The sequence below is a fragment of the Tursiops truncatus genome, chromosome 5 (assembly GCF_011762595.2).
Source record: "Tursiops truncatus isolate mTurTru1 chromosome 5, mTurTru1.mat.Y, whole genome shotgun sequence".
NCBI lineage: Eukaryota > Metazoa > Chordata > Mammalia > Artiodactyla > Delphinidae > Tursiops > Tursiops truncatus.
The window spans coordinates 74,206,558-74,233,635 of record NC_047038.1 but is presented as its reverse complement, the minus strand read 5'-3'; the positions used below and the strand labels follow the sequence as shown (position 1 = coordinate 74,233,635).

General features: G+C 42.5%; 1 protein-coding gene across 7 annotated transcripts in view; it reads left to right on the top strand.

Annotated features, from left to right (window-relative positions):
• Window positions 1-27,078, top strand: part of KDR (kinase insert domain receptor) — a 44,508-nt gene that overhangs the window by 13,396 nt on the left and 4,034 nt on the right. For 5 of the 7 annotated variants that reach the window (XM_019928157.3, XM_073805272.1, XM_073805271.1 and 2 more), the window contains exons 9-27: window positions 32-195; window positions 2,091-2,247; window positions 3,330-3,453; window positions 3,982-4,090; window positions 4,911-5,252; window positions 7,271-7,417; window positions 8,143-8,274; window positions 10,825-10,931; window positions 11,360-11,495; window positions 11,854-11,958; window positions 13,305-13,418; window positions 13,994-14,082; window positions 14,660-14,813; window positions 16,747-16,844; window positions 19,109-19,231; window positions 19,383-19,494; window positions 20,110-20,209; window positions 20,612-20,717; window positions 21,892-22,043. In XM_019928157.3, coding sequence (XP_019783716.1) covers window positions 32-195; window positions 2,091-2,247; window positions 3,330-3,453; window positions 3,982-4,090; window positions 4,911-5,252; window positions 7,271-7,417; window positions 8,143-8,274; window positions 10,825-10,931; window positions 11,360-11,495; window positions 11,854-11,958; window positions 13,305-13,418; window positions 13,994-14,082; window positions 14,660-14,813; window positions 16,747-16,844; window positions 19,109-19,231; window positions 19,383-19,494; window positions 20,110-20,209; window positions 20,612-20,717; window positions 21,892-22,043 — 2,571 coding nt within the window. Of the gene's footprint in view, window positions 1-31; window positions 196-2,090; window positions 2,248-3,329; window positions 3,454-3,981; window positions 4,091-4,910; window positions 5,253-7,270; window positions 7,418-8,142; window positions 8,275-10,824; window positions 10,932-11,359; window positions 11,496-11,853; window positions 11,959-13,304; window positions 13,419-13,993; window positions 14,083-14,659; window positions 14,814-16,746; window positions 16,845-19,108; window positions 19,232-19,382; window positions 19,495-20,109; window positions 20,210-20,611; window positions 20,718-21,891; window positions 22,044-22,641; window positions 27,076-27,078 lie in introns of those variants that run through there. The other 2 variants (XM_019928159.3, XM_073805270.1) reach the window with 2 other exon arrangements.

The window sequence follows — 27,078 nt, the reverse complement described above, 5'->3', positions numbered from 1 at the left end:
ACTCATTTCTGGGATTTGTTTTTCCCCACAGGTATAAAAATGGAAGACCCATTGAGTCCAATCACACAATTAAAGTGGGGCACGTACTGACTATTATGGAAGTGAGTGAAAAAGATACAGGAAATTACACTGTCATCCTTACCAATCCCATTTCAAAGGAGAAACAGAGCCACGTGGTATCTCTGGTTGTGAATGGTGAGTCCATTCAGTTTTCCTTCTCTAGAGTATGATTATGTCCTCCTGAACAGCCAGGCCACCGTTCCTTTGGTGTCTCTGCCTCACTTACATCATGAGTAGCTCTGGTGTATAAAAATGATCCAGGACAGTGCGGCTGAAGTGAGGTGTGGGGCGGTATGCTCTGGACATGTTTGCTTAAGAGGCCATGCGAATGAAGCAGTTGGTGGTTGAACTCGAGCCTAAAGTAGATGGTTCAGCCGATGGCTAAATGCTGTGACATGAGAGTGCCCACAGGGACAGTCATCAGGCTCCAGTTGCAGTACCTTTGAATTGTGCTCCTGGCATGCAAATGTTTAAGACTCTTCTTGAATTTTGTGGGAAGCTACTAGTTTGATTTGGGGGTTGATGTATCAGTGATGCACAGGCAGATTCCAATGCAGAAGGCTTTTGCAGGTGGACACTGTTGGCTGGTTGGAAGTGTTTTAATTTTTTTTTCAACAGGAGTCTGGGATCTGACTCTGAGCCTATAAAGGGGGAGATATTAAGTTTTTGATTTAAGAATGGTTTGAATTTTATTTTTCCAAACTGAAAGATACTTATTTACAATAAGTACTCTGGGTGGGGAGGAAAAGGACATCATGGTCAAGTAAATGTGGGAGATGCTAAGTTGATGGACATAGTATATTGCCATTCTCCAGTGGTGGGTGGGAGACATAGAGTAGCCAAGGTTTAACAAACTTATTTGACCAGAGCACCCCTCCCGCATACATCCATTAATATCTTGCTCCAAACACAGGTTGGGAAATGCCTCTCTTTTGTAATTCTTTGTGCTTTCTACTGTCATGGCAGATTAAAACTTCAGGATCTTCTCATGTGGCATTAAGGTGCTTCCCTGTATATCCTGCCAAGCTCTGTATGTCTTCTGAGCTTGGCTTCGTTTCTTTGCGGGGACATCAGCTTCGGGGAGTATTTTAAAGATAACAGGTTCCAGAAATGTGACTTAGGAGCCACTTGGGTGTAGGAGTTTGGGGAGTATAGAGAAGCTGGGAAGCTGAAAAGTAGGGTGGGGAGAAGGAAAGGAACAAGAAATAAAGATGTAAAAATGGACAGTGAATAACTCTATCTCATTCATCCAGGAAGTCACTAAATGTTTGATTCACCCTAGCATTTACCCTGCTCTATAAAACAAAGATAAAGAAAGAAGTCAAGGTTTGAAAGTATAATCTGAGGCTTTAGGCTGGTAGTGATGAGAAGATAGTTTCACATTAATGACTTTGGAGCCTAAAAAAGAAAGAGAGAAAAAAGGGAGAGAAGGAGGAAAAGACACGGAAGGAATGGAGGGAGGAAGGGAAGAAAACAAGAAAGGATGGGAGAGAGGAGGGGAGAAAGGAAGGAAGGGGAAGAAGGAAGGAGAAATGGAGAAGCAGGCATGGTGGGTGACCTTGGGCAAGTCATTTCACTTTTAAATTTTTCCCATGTGTTAAGTGGAGGACAATAGCAGTGACTGTGAGGATTAAATGAATTAATTGATGTAAAGCGCTTAGAACAATACTCAGTACATAATACATGTACTCACTGTATTATTCACAACTCTTTTCTTCCTGGAGCCTTGTCTGACCTTGTGAAATTGGGAGGATTAGGAGAACAATCTCTGTAATGTAGATGAGAAAAAGGTGAGGCACAGGGTGGCGAGACTGGCCCAAAGTCACTCAACTTACTAGTTTATTATTATTGCTATCATGAGTATCACTAGAAGTCAGGTGTCCTGTCTCCAAATCTAGATGTTCTTTGAAAAAGCAAATGGGGGCAAAAATTCTATGCTTGGAAAAACACAGGTTTTAATGGCTGAAAACTTTTACTTTCCATTCCTCAAAGCTGATTGACAATTCAAAAGCTGTCTTTCCCATCTCCAGTCCCACCCCAGATTGGTGAGAAATCTCTGATCTCTCCCGTGGACTCTTACCAGTACGGCACCTCCCAAACGCTGACGTGCACGGTCTATGCCGTTCCTCCCCCGAGTCACATCCAGTGGTACTGGCAGCTGGAAACAGAGTGTACCTACCAGCCCATGTGAGTAGGGTCACATCCTTTTTTTCCTGCTCTTTTGCATTTAAAAAAATATTTATTCATTTGTTTTATTTTTAGATCCCACACGTAAGTGATATCATACAGTTTTTGTCTGGCTTACTTAGTATGATAACCTCTAGGTCCATCCATGTTGCTGCAAATGGCATTATTTCATTCCTTATATGGCAGTGTAGTATTCCGCTGTATATATGTACCACATCTTCTTTATCTATTCCTCTGTCGATGGACATAGCCAAGCTACGATATGACACCATTCTAAGCCAAGAAGACTATCTCTAAGAAGGTTATCCCTCAAGTGGTACTCTTAATCTCCTTCCGTCTTTCTCTGTGCTTACGTCTTTAGGAGATGTCGTTCCTTGGGGTATCCCGCTTTGAGATTAGCTAGCTCTCTCTTCGGGTTGGCCCTGATGTCCATCTCTCTGAATGCAGTTTCTTTGCTCACTTTGTTAATTGCCAGTCTTTGGTTTTTCTCCTTATGCCAATCAACCGGTGAATACCACAGTCTCCTTATCTGTGAGAAGGTACATCTCAAGGGAAGTGCTGATGGATGCAAGGACCTCGGAGCCTCAGGCCCGGCTTATCAGGTCCTAACACAAGTCCAGACATCCTTAGGAAAAAAACAACAAGTCACCCACCACCACCCTAAGCAGTTCACTTCCTGTTGTTGTTTTTGAGATGGCCTCTATTAGTTTCTTCCTCAGATGCTGACCATTTCCTACACAAAGGCCACAGTCCCAGGGAGATTAAGAAGCCCAATGGCTTCTTAGTTTCCTTGCCTTCCTTTGAACTAAATTAACTTGAATTGTCTTGTCGATCCAATTTATGAATGGAGGTTTGTTCCCAGAATAGCTGCTTCCCTCCTGTATCCTGAATGAATCTACCTAGAACCTTTTCCTTCATTGCTGAGGCCTATTTTTAATTGGCGCCAAGTCTTGTAACGTGGTAGGGTGCATTGGAAGTTAGTTCTAAGAACGTAATAACCAAAGTCTGACTCCTTTCCTTGCTGTTGATATGAATTAAAGAAAAATTAAGTCATGATATCATCTGTTACCTCTTTCTTATAGCCAAGCTGCCTTAACGACAAACCCACATACCTGTAAAGAATGGAGAAACGTGGAGGACTTCCAGGGGGGAAACAATATCGAAGTCAACAAAAATCAATTTGCCCTAATTGAAGGAAAAAACAAAGTGAGTTTGAAGTTCTTTAATTTGAAAATCTGTCTCTCTTTTATGGAAGGATGGAGTGAAAGTAGGGTAAAATAATATCAATGTGTGAGGAATATGGGCGATTGATCATCAAATAAATTGGATGATAAAATACTAGCATGTTAAGTCAGTTTGAAAACACCATTAACTTTTAGAAACACCATTGACTTACTGTTACTGTATCAGAGAAAAATAAAACACATATGTCATTAACTCTGTACATGGGATGTATGGTAATTCTGATTTTATAAACATGAAAATGAGAAAAGGTATGTAATGTTGTATTAAAACACATTCTTTATTCCATGGTTTCCAAAGCTCGTTTTGTTTGATGTGTGAGCTGCACCAGCATAATTATAATTGCACAGATTTGAGCGTGCGTGGTCAGTGCTGGAGTCTGAATGGCATAGGCAGGTCGCAGCAGTGGTGGGGATGCTGACTTTTAGTCTGAATGCACGTGCGTAAACACAGCCTCCATTGTTTATGGCCTGGAATTTGTTTTTTTCACAGACTGTAAGTACCCTTGTTATCCAAGCAGCCAATGTATCCGCTTTGTACAAATGTGAAGCGGTGAACAAAGCTGGGCGAGGAGAGAGGGTTATCTCCTTCCACGTGACCAGTAAGTGCTCTCCAGGGGCTGGGCTGTCTGATACTCTGTTGTCCTGGCCATTCCCATGAGTGGCGTGGCTTTAGGAAGGGGAGTTGGATGGCTAATTGATGCTTTTGTTCATAAAGGAGAGTTCCCCAGGTAGCTCCTGGGCTCACGTGAAGTCAGTACATCTGACTTCACAGGAGAGGGAGCATGGGTTCACACATGCTTTTGAAGCTCAAGTCCCGCGTGATATTTTTGTCTTTGTCATCACAGTGCAGCACAGTGCTTGGCTTAGCGAGGTTCAGTCAACGTTTATGCACTTGCTGTTGGACAGCTGACAAGGTTGGGTTTTTGGGAGGCAATTGTAATGACATTGGAGCAGTGCCTTCCCAATACTACCAACTTTGTTCATCTTAATTCTATGGCTAGCTTTAGCTGACTGGATGGAATAAAATATTTCAGTCTGAGCTAATTCACTGTAATAAACATAGCTTTCCTGTCAGAGAGTGTTATATATTAATGAGGAATTAATTTTTTAAATCCCAAGTTATAATTATCTGCTTTGAATTGGGGGGGGTTAAATCTTAAAACCGTGCTTAGAGCTCAAAGTGGAGATTTCATATATATCTGAGGAATTCATTTACATTTCCAAATAATGTATTTTGGCAAAATAATACATTTTGAATCTGGAATTGTCCAGTTTGGTCGTCTCCTTGTATTCCATCGTCTGGGAATGCCAGAGCTTCACCTCTCTTGGTGCTTTACCACAGACTGAGGGCAACAAGGAAGCAATAGTGTGCTGCCCAAGTTAAATCACTGTCTTCTAAGCATGGGTTTTACATTTCAGAGGGTTTTGAAATCACTTTGCAACCCGGCACCCAGCCCACCGAGCAGGAGAGCGTGTCTCTGTGGTGCTCCGCGGACCGAACTATGTTTGAGAACCTCACGTGGTACAAACTTGGCCCACAGGCTCTGCCCATCCACGTGGGAGAGCTGCCCACACCTGTTTGCAAGAACTTGGATGCTCTTTGGAGAATGAACGCCACGATGATCTCTAATAGCACAAATGACATTTTGATCATGGAGTTGCAGAATGCATCCTTGCAGGACCAAGGAGACTACATCTGCTTTGCTCAGGACAGGAAGACCAAGAAAAGACATTGCGTGGCCAGGCAGCTTACAGTCCTAGGTAGGGAGGTAACTCTGGACCATCCAGAAGCAGTTGGGATGCCGTAAATGTAATGCTTTCAGGGGCTGTGTGAAGATTGTCCTCTAGCAGCTTATGAAGTAGACCGGTGAGCACTTATCTTGCAGAAAGTCCTCAAGTCAGAAGGAAGCTAATCGTGGTGAAGTGATGTATTAAAAAGAGAAAATAGCCCCATTCTTTCCAACCCTGATGGTGGGGTCACTCACTACTATCTGCAAGGGATTCCCCTAAACCAGGGAAGTTTCTGCCTCATTCTTGAGCATTCAGTTATTTAAATAGACACATATTTGTGAATGCCTACCATGAGCTAGGAGGGTGCCGGAAGTTCATAGTGGTGGGCAGAGTGAGAACACAGACAACTGCTGGGCTGTGGGGTACAGTGAGGTCTCTGTGTCCATGAGGACAGGGGTTGTTTCTGTTTTACTCCTTGCTGAGCTCCAGGCATAGAACATAGTGGCACATACTGCGTGCTTGATAAGACATCTGCTGCCTGAAGAGTGTGGTGATGGGGTTGTTTAAGACCTGTGAGAGCCTCTGGGAGGGATGCTGCACTCAGTGCCTGTACCTCTGTGGTACAGCTCACGGTCAATGAAATGAGCATTTTAGTGCAAGAAAGCTTTGTAAGTCCCACACCAAGTCACTCTCTATACCTCCTCTAACCCCGCGCCTTGCACAAAATCCGTGCAGACACGGCTCTGTCTCTGGGGAAATCAGTCAAATTTGGGGAGTTTCTCAGTGCTATCTCCTTCCATTTTCTCCTCTCCCTAGTGTCCCTTCCTAGTTTCTAGGGTGCATGTGTTCTGTTTTTGGTTTTTTTTAACTGTCAGGGAGGGGGAACTGCCCAGATAAACTAATTTATACCAAAGTTTTAGAGGAATAATATTTTCAAAGGCCTTGACATATTTTAAGAGGTATTTTCAAACAGGCACTAGGACAGATTTTGCTAGTGTTGAGACTCTGGTGTCAGAAGAAGAGATGTTTTTGAGTGAAGTCATCCCAAGGCCCTTCAAATCACACCCCATATATGATCATGGTTTTCTGTTCATCTTGGTGACCGGTCTGGTTTCAAGCTAGTGAAAAAATTCAGAAAGAGATGTGAAGGAGGTTCCTGGCTTTGCCATGCCCAGGAAATACATGCTCACAATGAGCTGGTTTGCTCTCTAAGGACTCCCAAGTTGTTTTCCAAAAATTATTCTTGGAAATAGACTAGAGTCCATTTGCTTAAGCCCCAGCGTAGTTCACCATTGAGGTAATCTAATTTTGCTAAATGTTGAAGTGGATTCTCTCAGCAGGATTCTTTTCGACGTTCAGTTGGTTTGGACAAGATATTTCCACAGCACTTTGATGATTTGTAGGAAAGGTTAAATCTAAAGTTGTCCCGTAAATTTAAATGAGTACCTATGGGCTTCATTTTTTAAAAATCTTTGACTTTCCTTAGGTTATCATTGTTTTGTCTGTGTTTTAGTGGAAATTCTGAGTTCAACTGTTTACTTAGTTATAAGGACTGGGGTAAGTTGTTTAACCCCTTTCATCTGCAAAATAAGGCTAATACTGCCCACCATAGGGTTGATAGTGAAAAACAGAAATAGGACAAATGAGTTTTGTAAAAAGTGTCAAATAAATATAAGGCATTCTTTGTTGAATTACACTGAAGTTATGTACTTTCCAAGAGAAACATGGCAGAATTCTTGTGTGTCACTGGCTAGAATTTATTTATTTATCTGGAGGGAAGTCAAGGGTGACAACTTTTATTTTGCGATGTGATTACCAGCTTGAATCACTAATATGAATGTTCAGAGAGATGCAGTAATCTGTCTGAACTGACTGACTTGTTTCATTTAACTTTACGCCATGAACAATGCTCCAGTTATCAACCTCTGTGTATTTTTGGCTTAGTAAGTTAACAGTTTACTAAATGGTTTAATAGTTTACTGATATGAAAACCACTTCAAAACTTATAACTAAATGTCCTATGATTTTTTTTGTGTGCGTGTGCATAGAGCGCATGGCACCTACAATCACAGGAAACCTGGAGAACCAGACAACAAGTATTGGTGAAACCATCGAAGTTTCCTGCACAGCGTCTGGGAATCCCCCTCCACAGATTACGTGGTTTAAAGATAATGAGACGCTTGTGGAAGATTCAGGTGAATAGAGCATGTCGGTCTCTTTTTGGCTGCAAAATCTTCCTAGAGATATTAACTAAAATGCATATGATTTCTTTCTTAAAAAAATTATTTACTCATTTATTTATTTATTTTTATTAAGGTATATTGATGTACAATATTATTTAAGTTGTAGGTGGACAGCATAGTGAGTCTTAATTTTTAAAGATTATTCTCCATTTATAGTTATAAAATATTGACTGTATCCCCTGTGCTGTACAATATATCCTTGTAGCTTGTTTATTTTATACTTAGTAGTTTGTACCTCTTAATCCCCTACCCCTATCTTGCTTCCCTCTCCCCTGTCCCCTCTCCCCACTGGTCACCACTAGTTTGTTCTCTGTATCCGTGAGTCTGTTTCTTTTTTGTTATATTCACTAGTTTGTTTTATTTTTTAGATTCCACATAGAGGTGTCCTACAGTATAAAATCCATATGGTTTCTTGATTTGTTTTAGGTAGAACAGAAAGCAGTATTACTGCCCATGGTCTGGCTCATCTCATAGACTCGGAACCCGAGTATTCAGAGCCTGCTGAATTCTCCTGGAAGCCAGGGGAGCTGAGACAGCAGTTGACCCTGTATGACTCTTTTTAGAGTTAGATAATAGCCCAAGATAAAGGGAAACATTTACATTAAAAAGATTTTTGTCCTGAAAAACTCTGCCAGACCACATCATAAATAAAAACCATCCATTTCCCCCTTTCTCAGGCATCGTGCTAAAAGATGGGAACCGGAACCTAACTATCCGCAGGGTGAGGAAGGAGGATGAAGGCCTGTACACCTGCCAGGCATGCAGTGTTCTCGGGTGTGCAAAAGTGGAGGCGTTTTTCATAGTGGAAGGTCAGTGGGAATTCAGAGACCATCAGGTGGTTTTTAAAACTTAGAGAGGCCCGCGTACCACACACACACAAAAAAAAATTAGCTTGTATCTGGGCTTCCCTGGTGGCGCAGTGGTTGAGAGTCCGCCTGCCGATGCAGGGGACACGGGTTCGTGCCCCGGTCCGGGAAGATCCCACATGCCGCGGAGCGGCTGGGCCCGTGAGCCATGGCCACTGAGCCTGCACGTCTGGAGCCTGTGCTCCGCAACGGAAGAGGCCACAGCAGTGAGAGGCCCGCGTAACGCAAAAAAAAAAAAAAAAAAAAAAAAATTAGCTTGTATCTTATATATACTCATATACTTTGGGCAGGAGGGTTATGGGTGGTTTTAATATTCTTTGTACTTTGTATGTTTTCTACTATAAGTATATGTTATTTTAACCAGAAAACATAATTAATGTTATTTTAATTCTGCTCTCATCACATTTCTATCCCCGCAGTTCTCACTGTGGAAAAATTCTTAGCCAGGCGGGTGGAATATCCTCCTCTCCCTGATTCTTTCTTCATATGAATGACTTAATGACCTTGTTATGAAAATTATGCCTCTATATTTATTAGGTAGAATTGCTGCCTAGTCATGAAAGTCGGTGCTATCTAGATAGTCACAAAGGTTCATAGTTTTTATTGGACTAAAGATAATTAACATTCATTTGTGAACAATAGACCATTGCTTCTCTGATGTAGAAAATTTGGGTTCTTATCTAAATGTGTATGCAGGAATGATGTGAATCTGGCATTTTCTCAGATAGGAAAGGTGAATTTGTGACAGAATATTTTATCTTCAAAAGTGTATTCCTATGTCTTTTTAAAAATAACCCATCAGGGGACAATGAAACTGTATTATGTGGGTGAAGGAATGGTATGCAAGGGGAAAAGAGAGGGGTGGTGATAGATGGAGGAACTGATGGATTTCTATGCACTCATCCTAATTTGTCTCTCAAAGACTAGATTTTAGTTCCTTTAGTCTGTCAAATCTATGTTGCCAAGTATTACATCTCAATACCTTGACTTCTTTTCAAATCTATAGGCTTATTACCATTTTGTAAACTGCACTTGCAAATAAAGATTTCAAGTGACACAGTGGTTTTGTCACTTTCAAAGCGCTACATGTTTTAGGCAAAATCCTAAGGGAGACTTCCAGTTCTCTCCCATGCTTTGCCTCAGCTCTGTTAGCTGTCTGCAGCTGGTTACCAAGAGGCCTAACTAGGTAACCTTGGCACAGAGATTGTATTTACTTCTCACCAGAAGAGAATACTAAGAAAGGAAGAGGTAAATATTTAATGCTCCTGCTACTTTCCCAAATGTTCATATGGGAATATTAATGCACCAACTTATATAGACAGTTGAATCGTTGAACTTTTTACTATGAACAAACAGACTTTTAAATCTCCATGTATAAATAGAGAATTCTCTCAGTAAGGCCACCAGAGAAACAAAATCTACTTCCAAGCATACTTGGTGCTTGTCTCTCAACTATAACTCTTATTTTGCTAACTAATTAATTACTTGTCTTTCTGTCTTCTTGAGGCTGCCTGAGCCACTCTCACAGCTTGTGGTCCAGTTTGATTCACACTGCACTCATCCAATGGGAGAGCCTAAGTGATAATTGCTTCCTTGTCACCACTGTGCTAATCACTCTTGGTTGAAAGCTTCCTCTGGGCTTAATTTTCCCCACTCAGAGCTGTCCTCTGGAGTTCTGAACATCTGCAGCTTTCCTTGCTGACCTCCAGCTTTTTCTCTTCTCTTTCCTTTCCTGAGTATGTTTAAACTCATACTGCCAGGCCACGCCTGAGGCACTCACCTCAGCTCTTTCACTTTCCTCACTGAGGCTCCTGCCACACAAGGATGGGGTAGTGAAATGTTAGCCAGTGTTGGACAGACCTTGTTTAACTCTTGACCATTCCATCAACTTGCTGTGTGCCCTTGATGAAGTAGCTTAACCTCTCTGAGCTTGCTTCTCCATCTGAAAACTGAGGGTTATCGAGAAGACTGAGTGACATGACATATCTAAAGTGATGAGCATCTCGTAGGTGCCTAGTCACCAATAGCTCTCTGGCCAAAGGACTGCATTTATTACCCTACTTGTTTTCTTAAACAGTCCTTCCTCAAACTCCATACAGATCAAAATATAGACCAACAGCATAAAACCAAACATTTATTTTCCCCAAATAGAATACTTTTCTTCTCTATAGAACATGATCTGGCTTTTTTTTCCATCAAAGTCTGCTCTTCTTCCAAATGCTTCCTGTTTGTCTTTTAGGACATTAATATTTCTCTCTTAATTACTTTAGAATTTTACTGTTGGAAGTTTTCATGAGCAATGTTTTGCAGACTTGAAATTATCCATTAAGAACATTATAAACTCCATTCAAGTCAGAGGTTTGTGACTATTATTGTCTAGGATTTTCCTGAGTTGGTAAGATTGAGATTTTGCTTTAGTGTGGAACTTTGTTATTTTATATCAAAAGGTATGAGTTTCCAGTTGTTGATGCTCATTCATTTGTGTCTTTCCAGGTGCCCAGGAAAAGACAAACTTGGAAGTCATTATTCTAGTCGGCACTGCAGTGATTGCCATGTTCTTCTGGCTACTTCTTGTCATCGTTCTACGGACCGTTAAGCGGGTAACGAAATCATTTCCCTTCCGTCCCTTGCACGTTGGTTTTCATGATTAATGAAAGCTGACTGGGGTTCTTTGAGTTGATTCTTCCCATTGTTATTGGCTCAACAGGCACAATTTTATTTCTATACAATAACCTTCTTACCCACTTGCTTTTGGCTAGACCACTGGGCTTTAATTGATAGAAGCAACAAGAGAAGAAATGGGCTTGGACTGTCTAGTGTAATTAAGATTTAAGAATTAAATTCTGAGCTCATTTGGGGGTCGAGGGGACACTGGGAGCAGAATTATAATAGGACTACTCTCACACACTATGAGCCATTTAGAAAATGAGACACCAAGAATGGGGCTTCTATAAACAACAATAACAAGCACAGAGAACAACAGCCAGACAACAGGGTGTGTGTGACCGGAAGGAGCAATGCTTTCCAGGCCAGTGGAGGGGAACTGAAGACGGGCTACTTATCCATCGTCATGGATCCAGACGAACTCCCCCTGGATGAGCACTGTGAACGCCTGCCTTATGATGCCAGCAAATGGGAATTCCCCAGAGACCGGCTGAAACTAGGTGTGTTTTCAAGTGATGTTAGTTTGGTATTGGGTTTACCAGGCCATCTCTTCCTCTTTTAGGCTGGTGACAAATCTGGTCTATTTAAATGTTGGATCCTGGTTCAGAAAATGCATCCCATCTCCTGAATTTGAGTAATCGTCCATTTTAGTCACTTAGAAGTAGGGTCCCTGTATAATCACCCAAAGCAGGACATTTAGAGGGTGAAGAGGGGGGTGTTAAATTATTAAGCCAGGACAAGGGGGTCAACTGTACTGTCCATGATAAACTGGGATGTGTGGTCACCCTATCGAGTCAGAATCTTTGCCTATCGCTTTGGTGGTGAAATAGTCCAAATCTGTTTTGTTGTTGACTCTAGGTAAGCCTCTTGGCCGTGGTGCCTTTGGGCAGGTGATTGAAGCAGATGCCTTTGGAATTGACAAGACAGCAACCTGCAAGACAGTGGCTGTCAAAATGTTGAAAGGTAAAAGCAAAATTCTATGGTGATGTATCCCTCTATCTGTTTCATCCCATCTTTAAACATGATGAAAGGCTTGTATCAGTGGCTCTGTGGCTAGGTGGGCCCACGAGCCAAACATGCAGCCAGACTATACGATGCCTTTGTACAAACTAGATAAAAATTTCCTCTTTTATAGACTCATGTCAGGGTCCACAGCCTGGCAGGCAAAGTTGGGATGGGTCTGAGCTCCCCTACCGCCCCACCTTGCCTGGGAGCCCTTGCACAGATCACAGCTTGTACAACTATATTTAGTAGTCCGGCTATAGGAAAAAAATACCTTGGTTACATCAAAACTGTTTTCTTAGTGTACTATAGTGCATTAGTAAGATAATTACAGACGATCAAGAAACGGAAAAAGAAATTTGATGTAATAAGTAAAAATAGCAGCATGCAAAAACCAGCATGTTCCCTAGAACTGGAATACGTAAAAGAGTCTCACATATAAAAGGCAATATGCAAAATAAGAATGGTTGTGCTGGGAAAAAAAGGATTAAGGGGGACATTTTTAAAATTGAAAATTTCATAAACAATTGTCAAGCCTAACCGTAATGGAATTCTGGTCTTGCCGTTTTAATTTGGGGGGGGGGTGATGCGTATAAAGCTCTTTGCTAGAATTCTCACGTGCTTTCATGGATGGAGACAGTGCTACTGACCCTTCGCCAATAGGTCTTGTGCATTTTGAAGGCATCTCTCTCCTTTTGCCTTTTCTCCCTTGTGGCCGAGGAGCATGTAATTTTGAGGTGGCTCATCAGGGCCTGAGGTGTGGACCACGTCTGTGAATTAGAGGGAAGTGTACCAGTCTGTACAGGATCAAACTCACAGTCTTAGCCTCATCGGCCTCATGTGCCAACTGGCTTTGCCAGCTGGCCCTTGTTAAGTTTCCTGCTCGGCACAGATTGGTGGGAACTCCAGCATAGCCCCTAACGCATGAGCAATACATGGTGTTGCTTCCTTACGAGGAAGCACTGAAATAATCAGGCCCTAAGAAGCATAGTAAACCTGATATGTGAAAATCCAGTTTTGTAAAAGGAGAAAATCTGCGCATGATTTCATTTGCAGATGTATTCTCCACTTTGCAAAAGACCTCACAGTGGCTTCCTTCAAATATCAAACATTCTGGGTGCACTTAAAGAATTCGATTTAGAATTATAAAATATAATTTATGTTTGTCTTTTAATGCAGCTAGCCTGTCAATTGGGTTACAGTTGTATTACCCCTGGAGGGAAAGTTGCACAGATGCACATAGTGCGGCGTTAATCCTCCTAAGGTAATGCCTCATGTATGATTTCCCTCTTTGTTTATATTTGTAGAAGGAGCAACACACAGCGAACACCGAGCCCTCATGTCTGAACTCAAGATCCTCATTCATATTGGCCACCATCTCAATGTGGTCAATCTTCTTGGTGCCTGTACCAAGCCAGGGGGTGAGTGTCTATAGATGGCTCTGGCTGTGGGATTTTGGCATGTACTTTTCTGCTGGTATTTGAGGGAAACCACCCAACTCCCATGGCCTTGGTTTCCTTAACTTAGGAAACTTGGGCAGATTCCTATATATAAATATATTTCATGGAGGTTTAATGGGCACTGTAAATTATTCTAGAACGTGAATTAAAAAATACTACATCATTATAATACAGTTTGCTACTTATGTAATAGGTGTTCAGATGAGAAGAGTAAACTTCCCCCCAAATTTGAAAACAAAGGACTTTAAGAGTGGTGCCCCCTAAAATGGAGTCATCTCAGGTGATTGTGTTGAAAAGCAAGTGGGTGGATTTTCTTCTGAAATTTTGGTTCATCTTCTGTGGAATTGCCTTTTGGAAAAAGAAAAGTTACAATATAAGGGAATTGCAGCCAGCTGATTTCTATGATCCTGTTTCCAGTGAAAGGGTGTAGCCTCTTCTGTGATATTTTCTAGCTCATTGATATCTTAAACACTTGGTGAGAAACGAGTGAAAATACAAATACATTTTCTCTTCTTGGTATGCTGTGCTGTCTGCAGGGCCACTCATGGTGATTGTGGAATTCTGCAAGTTTGGAAACCTGTCAACTTACTTAAGGAGCAAGAGAAATGAGTTTGTCCCCTACAAGGTATGTCATTTCCTAACTCAACTGTGGTCACACTGTAAAATGGAGAAAAACTCAAAGTGGTAAAATTCTGCAAAGAAATTGTGAGGAATCTTTTCATGTTACCTCTTGGCTGTTGTAACTTCCTCTTTTACCTTCTGGAGGACACATACTTCTCATGTTTTATTTTTGTGACTCTGATCTACTGACCCATTATAGATGATGCCAAGGAGGGGAAGGTGGGTGTGATTAAGGGTAGGGAATGACAGGTGGAAGGACAGCTCTGGATTATTCTGTCTCTGCCCTGGCCATATGTGGCCCTATGGAGTGTCAATCCCAGTGTCAAAAGTGCCCTAATGTTGGAAGTGTGTCTGAGTGAAACTTGTAACAAGGCCCTTATCTCTAAGCTAGAAAAGAGACAGGCTTTATGGAAGAAAATCTACTATGTAGAGCACTTGCCCCAAATTTCAGCCCAGAGATTCCATGATCCTGAAATTGATGTCTCTCATCTTCTTTTAATAGTTACAATTGTTTCTGTAGTTTACCTACATTGGAGAGATTTTCTGGTGTTCAAGGAGTTTGTTCAACTGTTTCGTTATAGACTAAAGGGGCACGATTCCGGCAAGGGAAAGAATACGTTGGGGAAATCACTGTGGATCCTAAACGCCGCTTGGACAGCATCACCAGTAGCCAGAGCTCAGCCAGCTCCGGATTTGTTGAGGAGAAATCCCTCAGTGATGTGGAGGAAGAGGAAGGTACCTGCCATTGCTTCCTCTGCACCGAATGCATGCTCTTGTAGGAACAGACGAGGTGACAGGGTGTTACAATGAATTTTGTCCTGGAAAAATCCAGTATTACCTAATATTTGAAAGAGACCTAAATTTCTAGGAGGCTTTCATTCAGTCTCCCCAAAAGTGAGGGGCGGAAGGTCTCAATAAGCAGCAGGCTACGTGGTGAGGCAGAGCATGGCTAGCCTGAGAAATCTGGGTCCCCCAGGAGGGCTAAGCAGTTGGCAAACAGTCAAACCAACGCTCTTCAAGTCTTGGTTCAACATTTGTCAGCAGGAGAGGCTCAGCGCCATCTTCCGGATGGGCAAAGGAGGCTCTCTGGTGTTTGATCCAGCCTCCCCGTTGTCCACAGCGGTTCAGTCCCACCTTGTCTGCTTCACCAGCACAACAGAAGTCCTTCAGTTAATCATACCTAACTGAAGTTAGGCATTGTAGGCATCTGTTGTTTCTACCCCAAGTGGCTTATCAAGTCTTCCGTATTTCGTCAGAAGAGTCTTGGTCAATACACTTTTCTTTATCCGCTTACGCTTCCAGTGATATTTTAGTGCTCTTTATGAGTGGAGCTGTGTTCCCAGCCTAACTTTCAGGACCTCTTCCAGCTTCAGGATACACTGTATATCTGCTTCCCTCAGAAGGAGCAGAGACAGCTCTGTGGAGGTAGAGATGGGGCTTCCTGACATTTGGGTCTTCTTGAGGCATGAGCTTAGAAGAATTAAATCATGAAATAGTGGGAGAAACCTGCTTCTGTTTCCTTTGACATGAGGCCACAGAGAGAACTTAAAACTGACTTCTTTCCCATAGAAGCCAAGCAGGCAGTGTGAGGCTAGAACTTGGTCTAGAAAAGCGTGGGGAGGTTGTCTGGACCTCACATAACTGGGTGCACACTGAGTGGAGCCACTTCTGCCCTGTCCTCTCTCTCACAAAATGGTGGCCAGAGAGCTGGAAACCCAAGGGCTTGAGGGAGTCAGTCCGAGTAGAGGGGGCATTGGCCCAGAATTTTGCCTCCATTTCTTCATCTGGAAAATGAAAGAGTTTCACTAATTATTCATGGGGAGCCCTCCAGCCCCGAACATAGAAAGTCATTGAGGAAAAGTTTCGTAGTCTTTTTAATACTTACAAGGTTATTATTACAACTGAGTTTTCATTTGCTCTGGTATTTGTCTTCAGGAAAGAAGCCATGTCTTATCTTATCGGACCAAAGTTAAGAGATCATGTTGAAACGCTCATTAATGTCTTAGTGTTTCTTTGTACTAGTTGCCCAGAAGTAAATACCACAAATTTACGTAAATTCATCTTCCTCTCGATGTTCCTGTCTTCTCTCATTCGTATCCTTGAAGGAAAAAAGCATTCTCACAGGCCAGATTTAATGTGTTTACAGCCCTTTCTCAGTTTAAAAGTGAGAGAGGTAAATATATTACTGGTATTTTTAGTTAGCCATTGTAGATTATGGTTTGACCTTTGGCCTTTGTCCCGGGACAAAGCCTGGAGAGAAAAGATTCAGTGACCCTGGATATTGTTGTTTTATTTTTAGAGTTCTTGATATGAAAACTATTGTTTATCCCTCTGGGTATATGAAAAAAACACAACACTTTAAACAGCAAATTTGTAAAAGCCTGCTTTTACCCCCCTGTTACCTATGCCAGTTTTTCCTCCATTTTGCCTCCTGGATTTGTTCGTCCAATTTGGCTAAAATGGAAAAACCAATATTTTTGCTAAGGGGTATGATGAAGGCTAATAATATACCAGGATTCAGCATACTTACAGAAGATAGAAGCATTTTCTGTCTGCTTCTGTTTCCTGAAATTTAACTCCCAATTTTTAAAATGAAGATTGCTCTATCAAACTTACAAACAGTTTCTGGCCGAAATACCAATCTCTGTCCTCCTGCATCTTCTGACAGTTTCTGAAGATGTGTACAAGAACTTCCTGACCTTGGAGCATCTCATCTGTTACAGCTTCCAAGTGGCTAAGGGCATGGAGTTTTTGGCATCACGAAAGGTGAGACAGAGTATCTCTTCACATCACAGATTTGCAAATGAGGTGTCCAGTGCCAGCCATTGGTGTTTGTTTGGGACTGTAATTCATTCACCACTGCTGGAGCACTGTTAAGAGAGCTCTACTGGGGAGGCCCCATTTCTGCTCATTAAAGTGGTGTTAGGAGTTCATGAAATTAATTCATGTGATAAATACCTACTAAATGCAGGCAGTCTTCTGAGCGCTAAGGACACTGTGTGAGCAAATAGGCAAAACTCTCCACCTTCATGGAGATTATGTTCTAGTGGGTGGAACAAACAATATAAACAAGTAAAATGCCTGATAGGCTAGATGGGAGTAAGTACTGTGGAGAAAAATCAGCAGGGAAGAGTTACAGAGTATACAGGAGCGTTATGTTCCTGTGGACATATGCCTCTGTGTTTGTGTACATTGATTTTAAACCAAGGGGACACCGAAGGCTTTAGGGGAATGTGCATTTGAGTAATGGCCTAGAAGAGGTGAGGGGCTGAGCCTTGCACATATCTTGGCACAAGTCTGTTTTTCATTTCTTTGATATTCATCACCACCCATCAAAAAGTATTTGGTAGTAGCATAATTAGAAACCAGGAAGGACGGGCTTCAGATGAGAGCGATTGAAAGAGCTAAAATTAGAAAAGTAGGCCAAACAAAGGCTGAGGTGGATACGTGACAAGTTACAAACATTCCAAAGGTTGTAAACACCGTGGAGGCACCCCTCGGAAAGGGTAAAAGGGATGGTTTTACGTTAAACAAGAAAAATTCAGATTAAGTATCAGGAAAAATGATCAGTTGACAGAATGCAGTTGCTGCAGCCTACCTGTGGGAGAAAGACTTAAAGTTTTTACTTTGTGGTTTTTTCCTCAATTAGAGTGCAGTCCCTCACGCATGCCTTTTTCTGGAGTTTAAAGCTTGTCACCGCTTTCAGAGCCTCAGGATCTCCGAGGTTTCTGCCCAAGAGCTCTTGTCTTCTCTCTTCCAAGGGGAAGGGAGAGAAGTGGGATCTTAGCGGATTTTTCCAAAGAGAAAGACCCTTTGCCCTTCTTGAAGATTCTGATTTTATTTTATTATTTTTTTAAAGGCCAGAGCCTGCCATTTAGTCAGGGTTCCTTTGACAGGGAAGGGAATGAGGGGTGGAGGGGGATCCTTTTACTTCCCTTGCATCTACCAGCTGAATTTCTTGAATACCACCTGGTTGCTTAATAAAGGAAGCTCTTCAGTTCGGGGCAAAGTAGGAAGGACTGTGTTTTCTGGAGTCTCCTGTCTTGATCAATCACGCCAGACAATGTGCTTTTAAAAAAAAATTTTTTTTAATAGAATTTTTAAACGTTACACTCCATTTGCAATTATTACAAAATATTGGCTATATTTCCTGTGCCTCGTTCAGAGGAAAGTGCTCTACAGATGTGAGGTGTAAGGGGTCCGTAATGCCTGGCTCACACATCACTCCTCCACTGACATAAGAATTCTCATCTAAGCCTTTCATTCATTTCTCAATGTTCCCTGAGACTCTTGTTCTCTTATAAATCTATCAGGTGGAGTTAAAGCTGCTTAGGGTAGGAAGTTACATGAAGGTAGGGGGATGCAGAGAAGAGAGAAACTGAGGAACAGAAAAGAATAGAAGGAAAGCCAAGGAGAATTCGCTTTTCCTTTATCGTGTACCAGAGAATCCCCTTGACTAGTGAGAGGCTGAGAGTGCTTTCACAGACCTCCACGATAAGCCAGTGCTTTGAAAACAGGGTGAGCCCCACTGGGAATTGTTTCTCAGAGCTTGTCCCGCTTCGGTTACGTATGGAATAGAGAAACCAACAAAGGGCACCAAACCAAGGAGAGCCCCTTGTTTCTGATTTCCGTGCATTCATTCAAAATAAACTCCATTCTAGGGCCTCCTTAGAATAACACGTTTTAACCGTATATGGTGCCAGGCAAAAGGGATGTGTGGATGTGACCAGAAACACATTCTTAATTGTGTCCAAGAGAAGTCTATTTATGACTCCATCAGCATGCTATAACATAACTATTTAATTCCAGAGTCTGGGGCTGTTTATGGAATAAGCAGATGTGTGCCTCAATGAAACTTACAGACTTTTCTTCCGGAAGAGTTGATAAAAGATGTTTAACCCAGTGCTTGTTAATCAGTTGGTTTTCTGATGTGGGTTTTTTTTTTTTCTTTTTTTTTAAAGCATGAGGTCACAACAGATGTGGAAGAGATCAGTTATGTTGAGTCCTAATGCACACGATTCTTTTTGCAGTGTATCCACAGGGACCTGGCAGCGAGAAACATCCTCTTGTCGGAGAAGAATGTGGTTAAAATCTGTGACTTTGGCTTGGCCCGGGATATTTATAAAGACCCAGATTATGTCAGAAAAGGAGATGTAAGTTTCAGAGATGCACCCAGTGACCTGTTAAGTTGCAGAATTCAAACTCCTCTCAGCAAGCCTCAGGACCTGTGTCCAGGGACAATGGAAGCTTTTCCTTCAGATATTTGATAAGTAGGTTCTCATTCCTTGTCTTCTACCCCTGTAGGCTCGCCTCCCTTTGAAATGGATGGCCCCAGAAACAATTTTTGACAGAGTGTACACAATTCAGAGTGACGTGTGGTCTTTTGGTGTCCTGCTCTGGGAAATATTTTCCTTAGGTAAGTCCCTTCTCTTTGTCTCTCCATCCATACTCCAAATAAAATGATAAAAGTCAGTGACCCCAGTGCACCTTTCCCTCTCCTGTATTCCACCTTTATCGGATGAAACTTACTTGGAAGCTTTGGGTTGTAAAACCTAAAAAAGCAAAGAAAGAAAGAAAGGAACAAAAGATATATATGTGAAGAAGGTGTTGAAGAATCGGGCTCAGGGCTTTCTGCAAGAGAAAATCAAATCAATAAGGCACCATTCCTCAGGATGGGAATAAAGAGGCTGACGTAGAGTGGACTTGATGACACGGGGAGGGGGAAGGGTGAGCTGGAACGAAGTGAGAGAGTGGCATGCACATATATACACTACCAAATGTAAAATAGATAGCTAGTGGGAAGCAGCCGCACAGCACAGGGAGATCAGCTTGGTGCTTTGTGACCACCTAGAGGGATGGGATAGGGAGGGTGGGAGGGAGGTGCAAGAGGGAGGAGATAAGGAAACATATGTATATGTATAGCTGATTCACTTTGTGATACAGCAGAAACTAACACAACATTGTAAAGCAATTATACTCCAGTAAAGATGTTTAAAAGAAATAATAATGCCCCATGCCTGTTTTATTTTAGGTGCTTCTCCATATCCTGGAGTAAAGATTGATGAGGAATTTTGTAGGAGATTGAAAGAAGGAACTAGAATGAGAGCTCCTGATTATACCACACCCGAAATGTAAGACTTTACAAGTATTTCTCTTTCCTCCTTTGCTCACAAAAATTCTCCCTGCCTAGAAGACTTTCCATTATAGGTACCTCCTTCATGGCCCAGTTTGTGTCTTACTTCTCCCTTGAGGTCCTCCTTGATAATCAAGCACAGAGTCATCCTTGAAATGACAGCACTTTATCTATACCAACCAGTCAGTTTTTACTAGATGTTGATTTATGATGTTTCCTTTTCGATACACACTTGATGCTCCAAGTGTAGGGTTCTGTGTTTTACGTAGTTTCGTATCCCTCTTTAGCATCTTGGCTCATGGTGGACTCTTTATAAATATTTACTCATTCAGGTGCTTATTGTCAGCATCAGATCAGGAGGAAAGAGGCGGTTAATGACATCAGTGTTTTGCTTCTCTAGGTACCAGACCATGCTTGACTGCTGGCATGGGGAGCCCAATCAGAGACCCACGTTTTCAGAGCTGGTGGAACATTTGGGAAATCTGTTACAAGCGAATGCTCAGCAGGTTTGTGACCTCCATCCAAGAAGCTTCTACAGAGAGTACTTAGGTGTCCAGGGCTCGTCTGCTGCCTAGACCTTCTCATGGCCACCATACTGTCCTCTCAGCCACTGAATCCAAGGAGCCATATTCTTCCAGATCTGAGCAGTAATGCTTTTCTAAAAGTCATAATTACCTTTTTGACAGATGAGATCCTAATTCATAACCTGGGAGCTGATCACTTTTATTTTTACTGATGTATATTGTGGTGTCTTCAGAGGCTCTTATAAAGTAAAGAAGCAAACAAACAACAAACAAAACTAAAAAACCCAAAACCTAGTTGATCAAGTGAATATCAACAGTGGACAGAATTTCAAGGAATTTTAAATACATTCTTCAAGCAAAAACACATCTGAACCCTGCAAAATTGATGGGGTTTTTTTCCCTTTGTAAAATCCCAGGCCCTCATAACTTCCATTGGAGGATTTTAGACTTGTAGCCTTTACTGTTAGAAAGTTACTTAATCTCCAGTCAACACCTCTTACTACAGTGAATGGAAGTCAATTTCCTCCTGCTTTTCTTTTGAACAGGTGGGGGACAATGGGTCAAATCTATTTTTATCGATAAACCTTCCAAACATTTAGAGGTATCAAATTGCCCTTTATTGCTGTATCAAATTGCCCTTTCTTTCTTTCTCTTGATGAAATAATGTTAAGTTCTGCAACCTTTTCTCAGTAGACCCATTTTCCTGAACATTTACTGCTTTTCTTTAGACTGTCATCAGTTTTTCCATTGCCTTGAAGCATAGACACTAAAATTGGATGACATGCCCTTTAAAGGACCCAGCTCGTGTAGATAGGACTATGTGAAGAAACGATTTCTCAGCTCTGTGGAGCTCTGCCTGTTCTGTTGTTCCATCTGTAACCACAACCCGTTTTGTCTTCATTGTAGCCATAGTGCTCTGTGGTCCCCTACTCATCTTGTTTTTTGTTAGATCCTTTAATATACTTTCATCGACACATCGCTTTTGAGTGCCCTTTTGTTTTTGACAAGCCATTTTTAAAGTTGTCTTAAAGTTTTACATTCAGATATGAAAACCACATTCCCCATAAACAAGAAGCCCCAATGGCCTTTGTTTTTCATAGAAAGGCTCTTGAAGGACTGAAGCCATAACAATAGCACTCTGTGTTTATTGTTTCAGGATGGCAAAGACTACATTGTTCTTCCCATATCAGAGACTTTGAGCATGGAAGAGGATTCGGGACTCTCTCTGCCTACCTCACCTGTTTCCTGTATGGAGGAAGAGGAAGTGTGTGACCCCAAATTCCATTATGACAACACAGCAGGAATCAGGTACGGTCTAAGGTCAACATCCCCTGGGGGAGGGAGCTTCAAGGTCATCTTAGGGAAGGGGATGGAGGAAGGACATCATATAAAGTTGCTGCATTTCACTTGCACATTCACCCTTTGCCCTGAGAGGTCCTCCTTGAAGAGCGCCTGGGTAGGTGAGTCTCTTTCCATCTGTGGTCCACATTGCTGCCTAAGCTCTTCATTTCAGAATTCTAAGCCCTGCAGCTGCAAATAGCTGGAATGCCACAGTTTGTTAATCTCCAGAAAAAGAGACCAATTTTACAAAGACATCTGTATTTAAATTATCCCCATGTACTCTTTTATTAATGTGAGTTATATGGCTTAGGAAAGATTCAGGAAGGAAGAGTTCTATGCATTTATGAAAACAGACCTTTGCCTCTCTGGCTGGGATACAGTGTGCCATGGGGATGTGTCCTGAGTTTGACTGGGCAGCACAACGTCAGAAGCCCATCCCAAGTCTGATTTTCAGCATTTTATTTGCATAATGGGACTTCGGGGCTTATTTAAAACACATGCACTGCCGTATTTTCCTGATTTGTAGAGGGGTCCTAAAGGCAGCTTTCTTTTTGTTCCCTCCCAGCACCTGTGCATAAGGAAAGAGTTGGTATGGTTTCTACAATATGATATTAAAATTGCCTTTTACTAAACCTGTGACTACTTCACTTTGCTTTGTCTTGGGTGTTTTCCTCCTGTAACCAGACCCCTGGCGGCATGAGCCCAGGCTGCCCCCCTTGAGTGTGCTGTGGCCGCAGGGGGGACCACGGAGTGCTAGCCTTTGGCCGGGTTGCCAGATGGCAGGTGGGGAGTCACGCAGGACAGTTCGCCCCGTGGACTCGCACAGGGAGGGCAGCAGGAACGCTGCCGTGGGAGAGAAGAAAGCTCAGAGTGGGAAGAAGCCAACTCGTAAGCTGTCCATTCCATTTGTGTCAAGAACTTTCAGCATTTTTCAAAGAACTTTTTCTTACCAGATTTTGCCAGAGTTAGGCAAGGTAGATACTATTATCTTTTGATGTAGATGTTGAACGTGAGTGTCAGAGCAGTTCCCTGGGGAGAATACAATATTGTGGTTAAAGATCCAGAGTTTAGAGTCACGTGGAACTGGGTTGGATTCCCAAGTCTGCCCTTCGCAGCTGTGACCTGGGGCAAATTTTCACCGTGACCCAGGCAAGGACACTGGTGTTGTACAAAAATGATGACTTTGAGAATTACATGGTATCATGAGTTTCTAAGTGCCTGGCACCTAGAGAACACTCAATAAACGATAGCAATTAAGTGAGCTGCTTAAAATCACATGGGATGAATCCAGTTCCTCTGATATCTAACTCAGGGCTGTTTTCTCGCATACCAAGGAGGGGGCCTCAAAGAGAAAGAGGAATGAAATGAAAACCTGTAGTTGCACCCCAACGTTTAAAAAGTCCTTGTTCAAGTTCAGCTGGCCTTCTGGTGTGGTAATTATTCCCGAAACACTGTTGCCTTCTGTGTTATCAGAAAGCCATCTGATGGTGAGCTGTGTTCCTTGGGTTCTTCCGTGACCAGGTGGGGCGAGGACCCAAGCCGGCAGCCTCTTGGCTTACTCAGGCGCTTTGCGTGTGGTGCCGAGAGTCAATGAAGTCACATATGTGTAATGGAAGTGCCAAATGCGATGCTGGATCTGAAACAGGGCTGCCAACATGTATCCCCAGAGGCGTGGACAAATGTGACACCACACTCCCAACACAGGCCTGGCTCCTGTTTTCTGTCTGTGATTTTTGAATTGGTCTTTCCAGTCCAGTTTCCCTTTTATCCAGCTGTAATTTGAAAACTAAAATGGAAATTGGAATCTTTTGTCTGCATCTCCACTCGACCCCCCCCACCCCACCTTTTTGCCTTTACTAAAACTAAGGCACCACGCTCACATTTTAATCGTCTGGGTTAAAGGAGAGGCAGAATCGAGGCATCTGCACACAGCACATTTCAGTTGGATGCTCTCTTGTGTTCTGCTTCCCTGGGGAAGAGGAAGTGAGGCTGGGGTGCCTCTCAAGGAACTTGTGCCCTTATCTTCCATGTTGCCAGTCAAGGAGAAGAGCCAAGGAGTCTTTCTCACTTGCTTCTTCATAATTTTCTATTTCATTGCATTATGAATAGAGCTGGACAGAGACATCCCCGTGGGAGCCAACCTCCTGATTTTTTGCCCCTTTAAACTATTTTTAAAATATTTGTTCAGCATTTATTTAGAGAAGAGGCTGAGAGATATGTGGGGGAAGGGTGAGGAGGAAGGACCACTAGTGTCTAGACTTAGGTTTGTCTCTAATTTCCCCTGTGGATCAGCTCTGGCCCCAAGTCTGCATGCTTCCTGCAAGAAAACACATCTTAATTGGACTCATCGTTCTTGGAGGACAGTTTGGGGACCATCTGCGGTTGCTCCACCAATTCCCCTGGGAGTTTCGTCTCCCACTCCAAGCAGCTTATCAAAGATTTCTTTTCAATTCTCTCCCAGGGAAAGGTTCTGGCACATAGCTTTTTTTTTTTTTTTTCATTTTCGTTAATTGCTAGCAATGATTTAAATGCTCCTTGTAGATTGATGCCTGGGACAGCCTGCTGGCTAGATTTTCCTGAATTTGGCTCTGATGTTAGACTGCTTGAAATGAAACTGTCCTTTCTGCACCTTTTGTCTATCTTTTTTTTTTTAACATCTTTATTGGAGTATAATTGCTTTACAGTGGTGTGTTCGTTTCTGCCGTATAACAAAGTGAATCAGCTGTACATGTACATATATCCCCATATCCCCTCCCTCTTGCATCTCCATCCCTCCCACCCTCCCTATCCCCCCTCCCCCACCCCCCACCCCTGCCCCACCGCATGGTCAGTGCACACATGGGAGAGAGCAGGGCTGTGTGCATACTGGGTGCCCAGTAAAGCCTTGGACAATCTTTACTTCACTACTGTCTTCTTCCTTCTCCTTCCTAGTGCTTTTCCAAGGGCGTCAATGTGGAATAAGGTAAAAACAAACAGAAACAACCCTGCATGGGCTCTAGAAACCTAAGTTTGAGCCCCAGTTCTAGCTGTTTCCTCCCTAAGCTTCCTCATTTCCAAATAGGAAATAATGAAAACCTATTTTGTAGTTTTGTGAAGAGCAGATGCAGTGATGTCCATGAAAATGCCTTGTCAACTGTGAAGGGCTGAGCCATGTTTATTATTATTGGGCTCAGCAAGCAAGGAGCTGGCCTTTCTAAGGCAGCTGCATTACAGCCCAAATACCTCTGGAATCTGTCCACAGACCATGTGGGCATCACCTTTCTTTAGTCAGGCTGCTCTTCTTTCTCCTAGATAATTGGAACAGCCTCCCGATTGGCCTCATGGCCTCTGGTCTTACCCTCCTCAACCCAGAGTCATCTTTCTAAAGGGCGTATCTGACTTTGTCAATCTCATGCTTAGAATCCTTCAGTGACTGCTCATTGCCCTCAAGATAATAATCCAGATATTCCAGTTATGTGATTCTGGACAAGTTCCTTAACCTTTCCGTGTCTTAGTTCCTCATCTGAAGTTGGGATAATGATACCCACCTAGAGAGGTACCATTTGTGGAGAAGCCGTGAGACAGTGGTTGAGGAGCATTTAGCAGAGCCTGGCACGTGGGAGAGTCTCAGTAAAGGATTCCGGAATGAGTGAATGCATGAATGAATGACTATGGTACCAGTAATTTTTGGTAACCACCACTTTTAGGGACTGGACTTAGGAGAAGTAGGCTTTTCTCTCTCCTTTATGTCATGTCCTCTCTCCTGTGGAGTTTCCTGAGTAAGGACGTCATTGGTGAACCCCATTCTCTCTTCTTTGTAAGAGGAGGAACCAGCCTCCTGGGGCAGGGGACGGAGATTTAGTTTCCATTATCCTTCTTTGCCCAAATGAGTCCTCTCTTCACTTGATCACAGAAAACACACAGAATATATAATATATCCAGAAGGCCGTCTAAAGTGGGAAGTATGCTGGGATAAGAGTGAAGAGTGAATTTGCTGTCCCTTCCCATGAAAAGGACTTTCCTTCTCTCCACTTGGTCTGGTTTTAACAGAAAATCAGACTCACCCAAAGTCACATAGTAGGGAAGGAACACCCTTAGGGAACAGGTGATGTGTTGTTGTGATGTGACAAGTCCTATCCTTTGGACTCCTGAAAGAAACGTGTACCCTTTGGAATTCAAAGGAGGAAAACAAGCTTTGGTTGATGGTGCATCATTCTTTCTAAGACCCCCTTATCAACCACCAGTGATCACCTCATTCATCCTCCAGGTATCTTTGTGAGTGAGGAAAGGAAAGCTCTTGCCAGTACATTTTAAAGATGGAGCAATAGGGGCACAGAAATATATTTGTGACTTTCCCAAGTCTGTGTAGTTCGTGGTAGATTTTGAAATAGATAGAATACCTTGTGACTCTCGAACTACACCCCCAACTCTGTGGGCTAACAATAGGAGATTCAGCCCACCTGCCCCTGTACCCATTACACCTCTATTACATGTAGAAGAAGATTGTCTCCAGACCTTGCTGGGTTCAGCATCCTTTACTGGAGCCGGGTGAGATTCAGTGAGATCTGCAGGTGTTTCCTCTGCCCATCTTTCATTGACTGGTTGTTCTGTGGGCCTTGTCTAGAAAACTTGCTTAGGAGATGGCCAGAAAGATGTGAAACACTCAGTAATATGCCGAGAGCTCAGTGGAGGAATCACAGGCTATCAGGAGGCCAAGCAGAAGGCAGCTGACCACTGAGTCTGCTGTTGTTGTCTTCAGTCCAGCCCTGGACCTCAGAAGTACGATTCAAAGGAAAAGGGGCTCATCTATGCCCCCTCAGTTATATTATACTTTTAAATGGGCTTTCACAGGAAATTAAGCCTTCAGTGTGTGCTAGCAGAGAAAGATTTTTGTTTTGTTTTTCTTTTTCCAAAGGATGTTTGAAGGTCGCTATTAAACTTGCGGTTGAAAGATAATGAACTTAGGTATCACTTGTGGAATCTGCAGCCAAATATACCACCACTAAAACATAAATATTTGTTC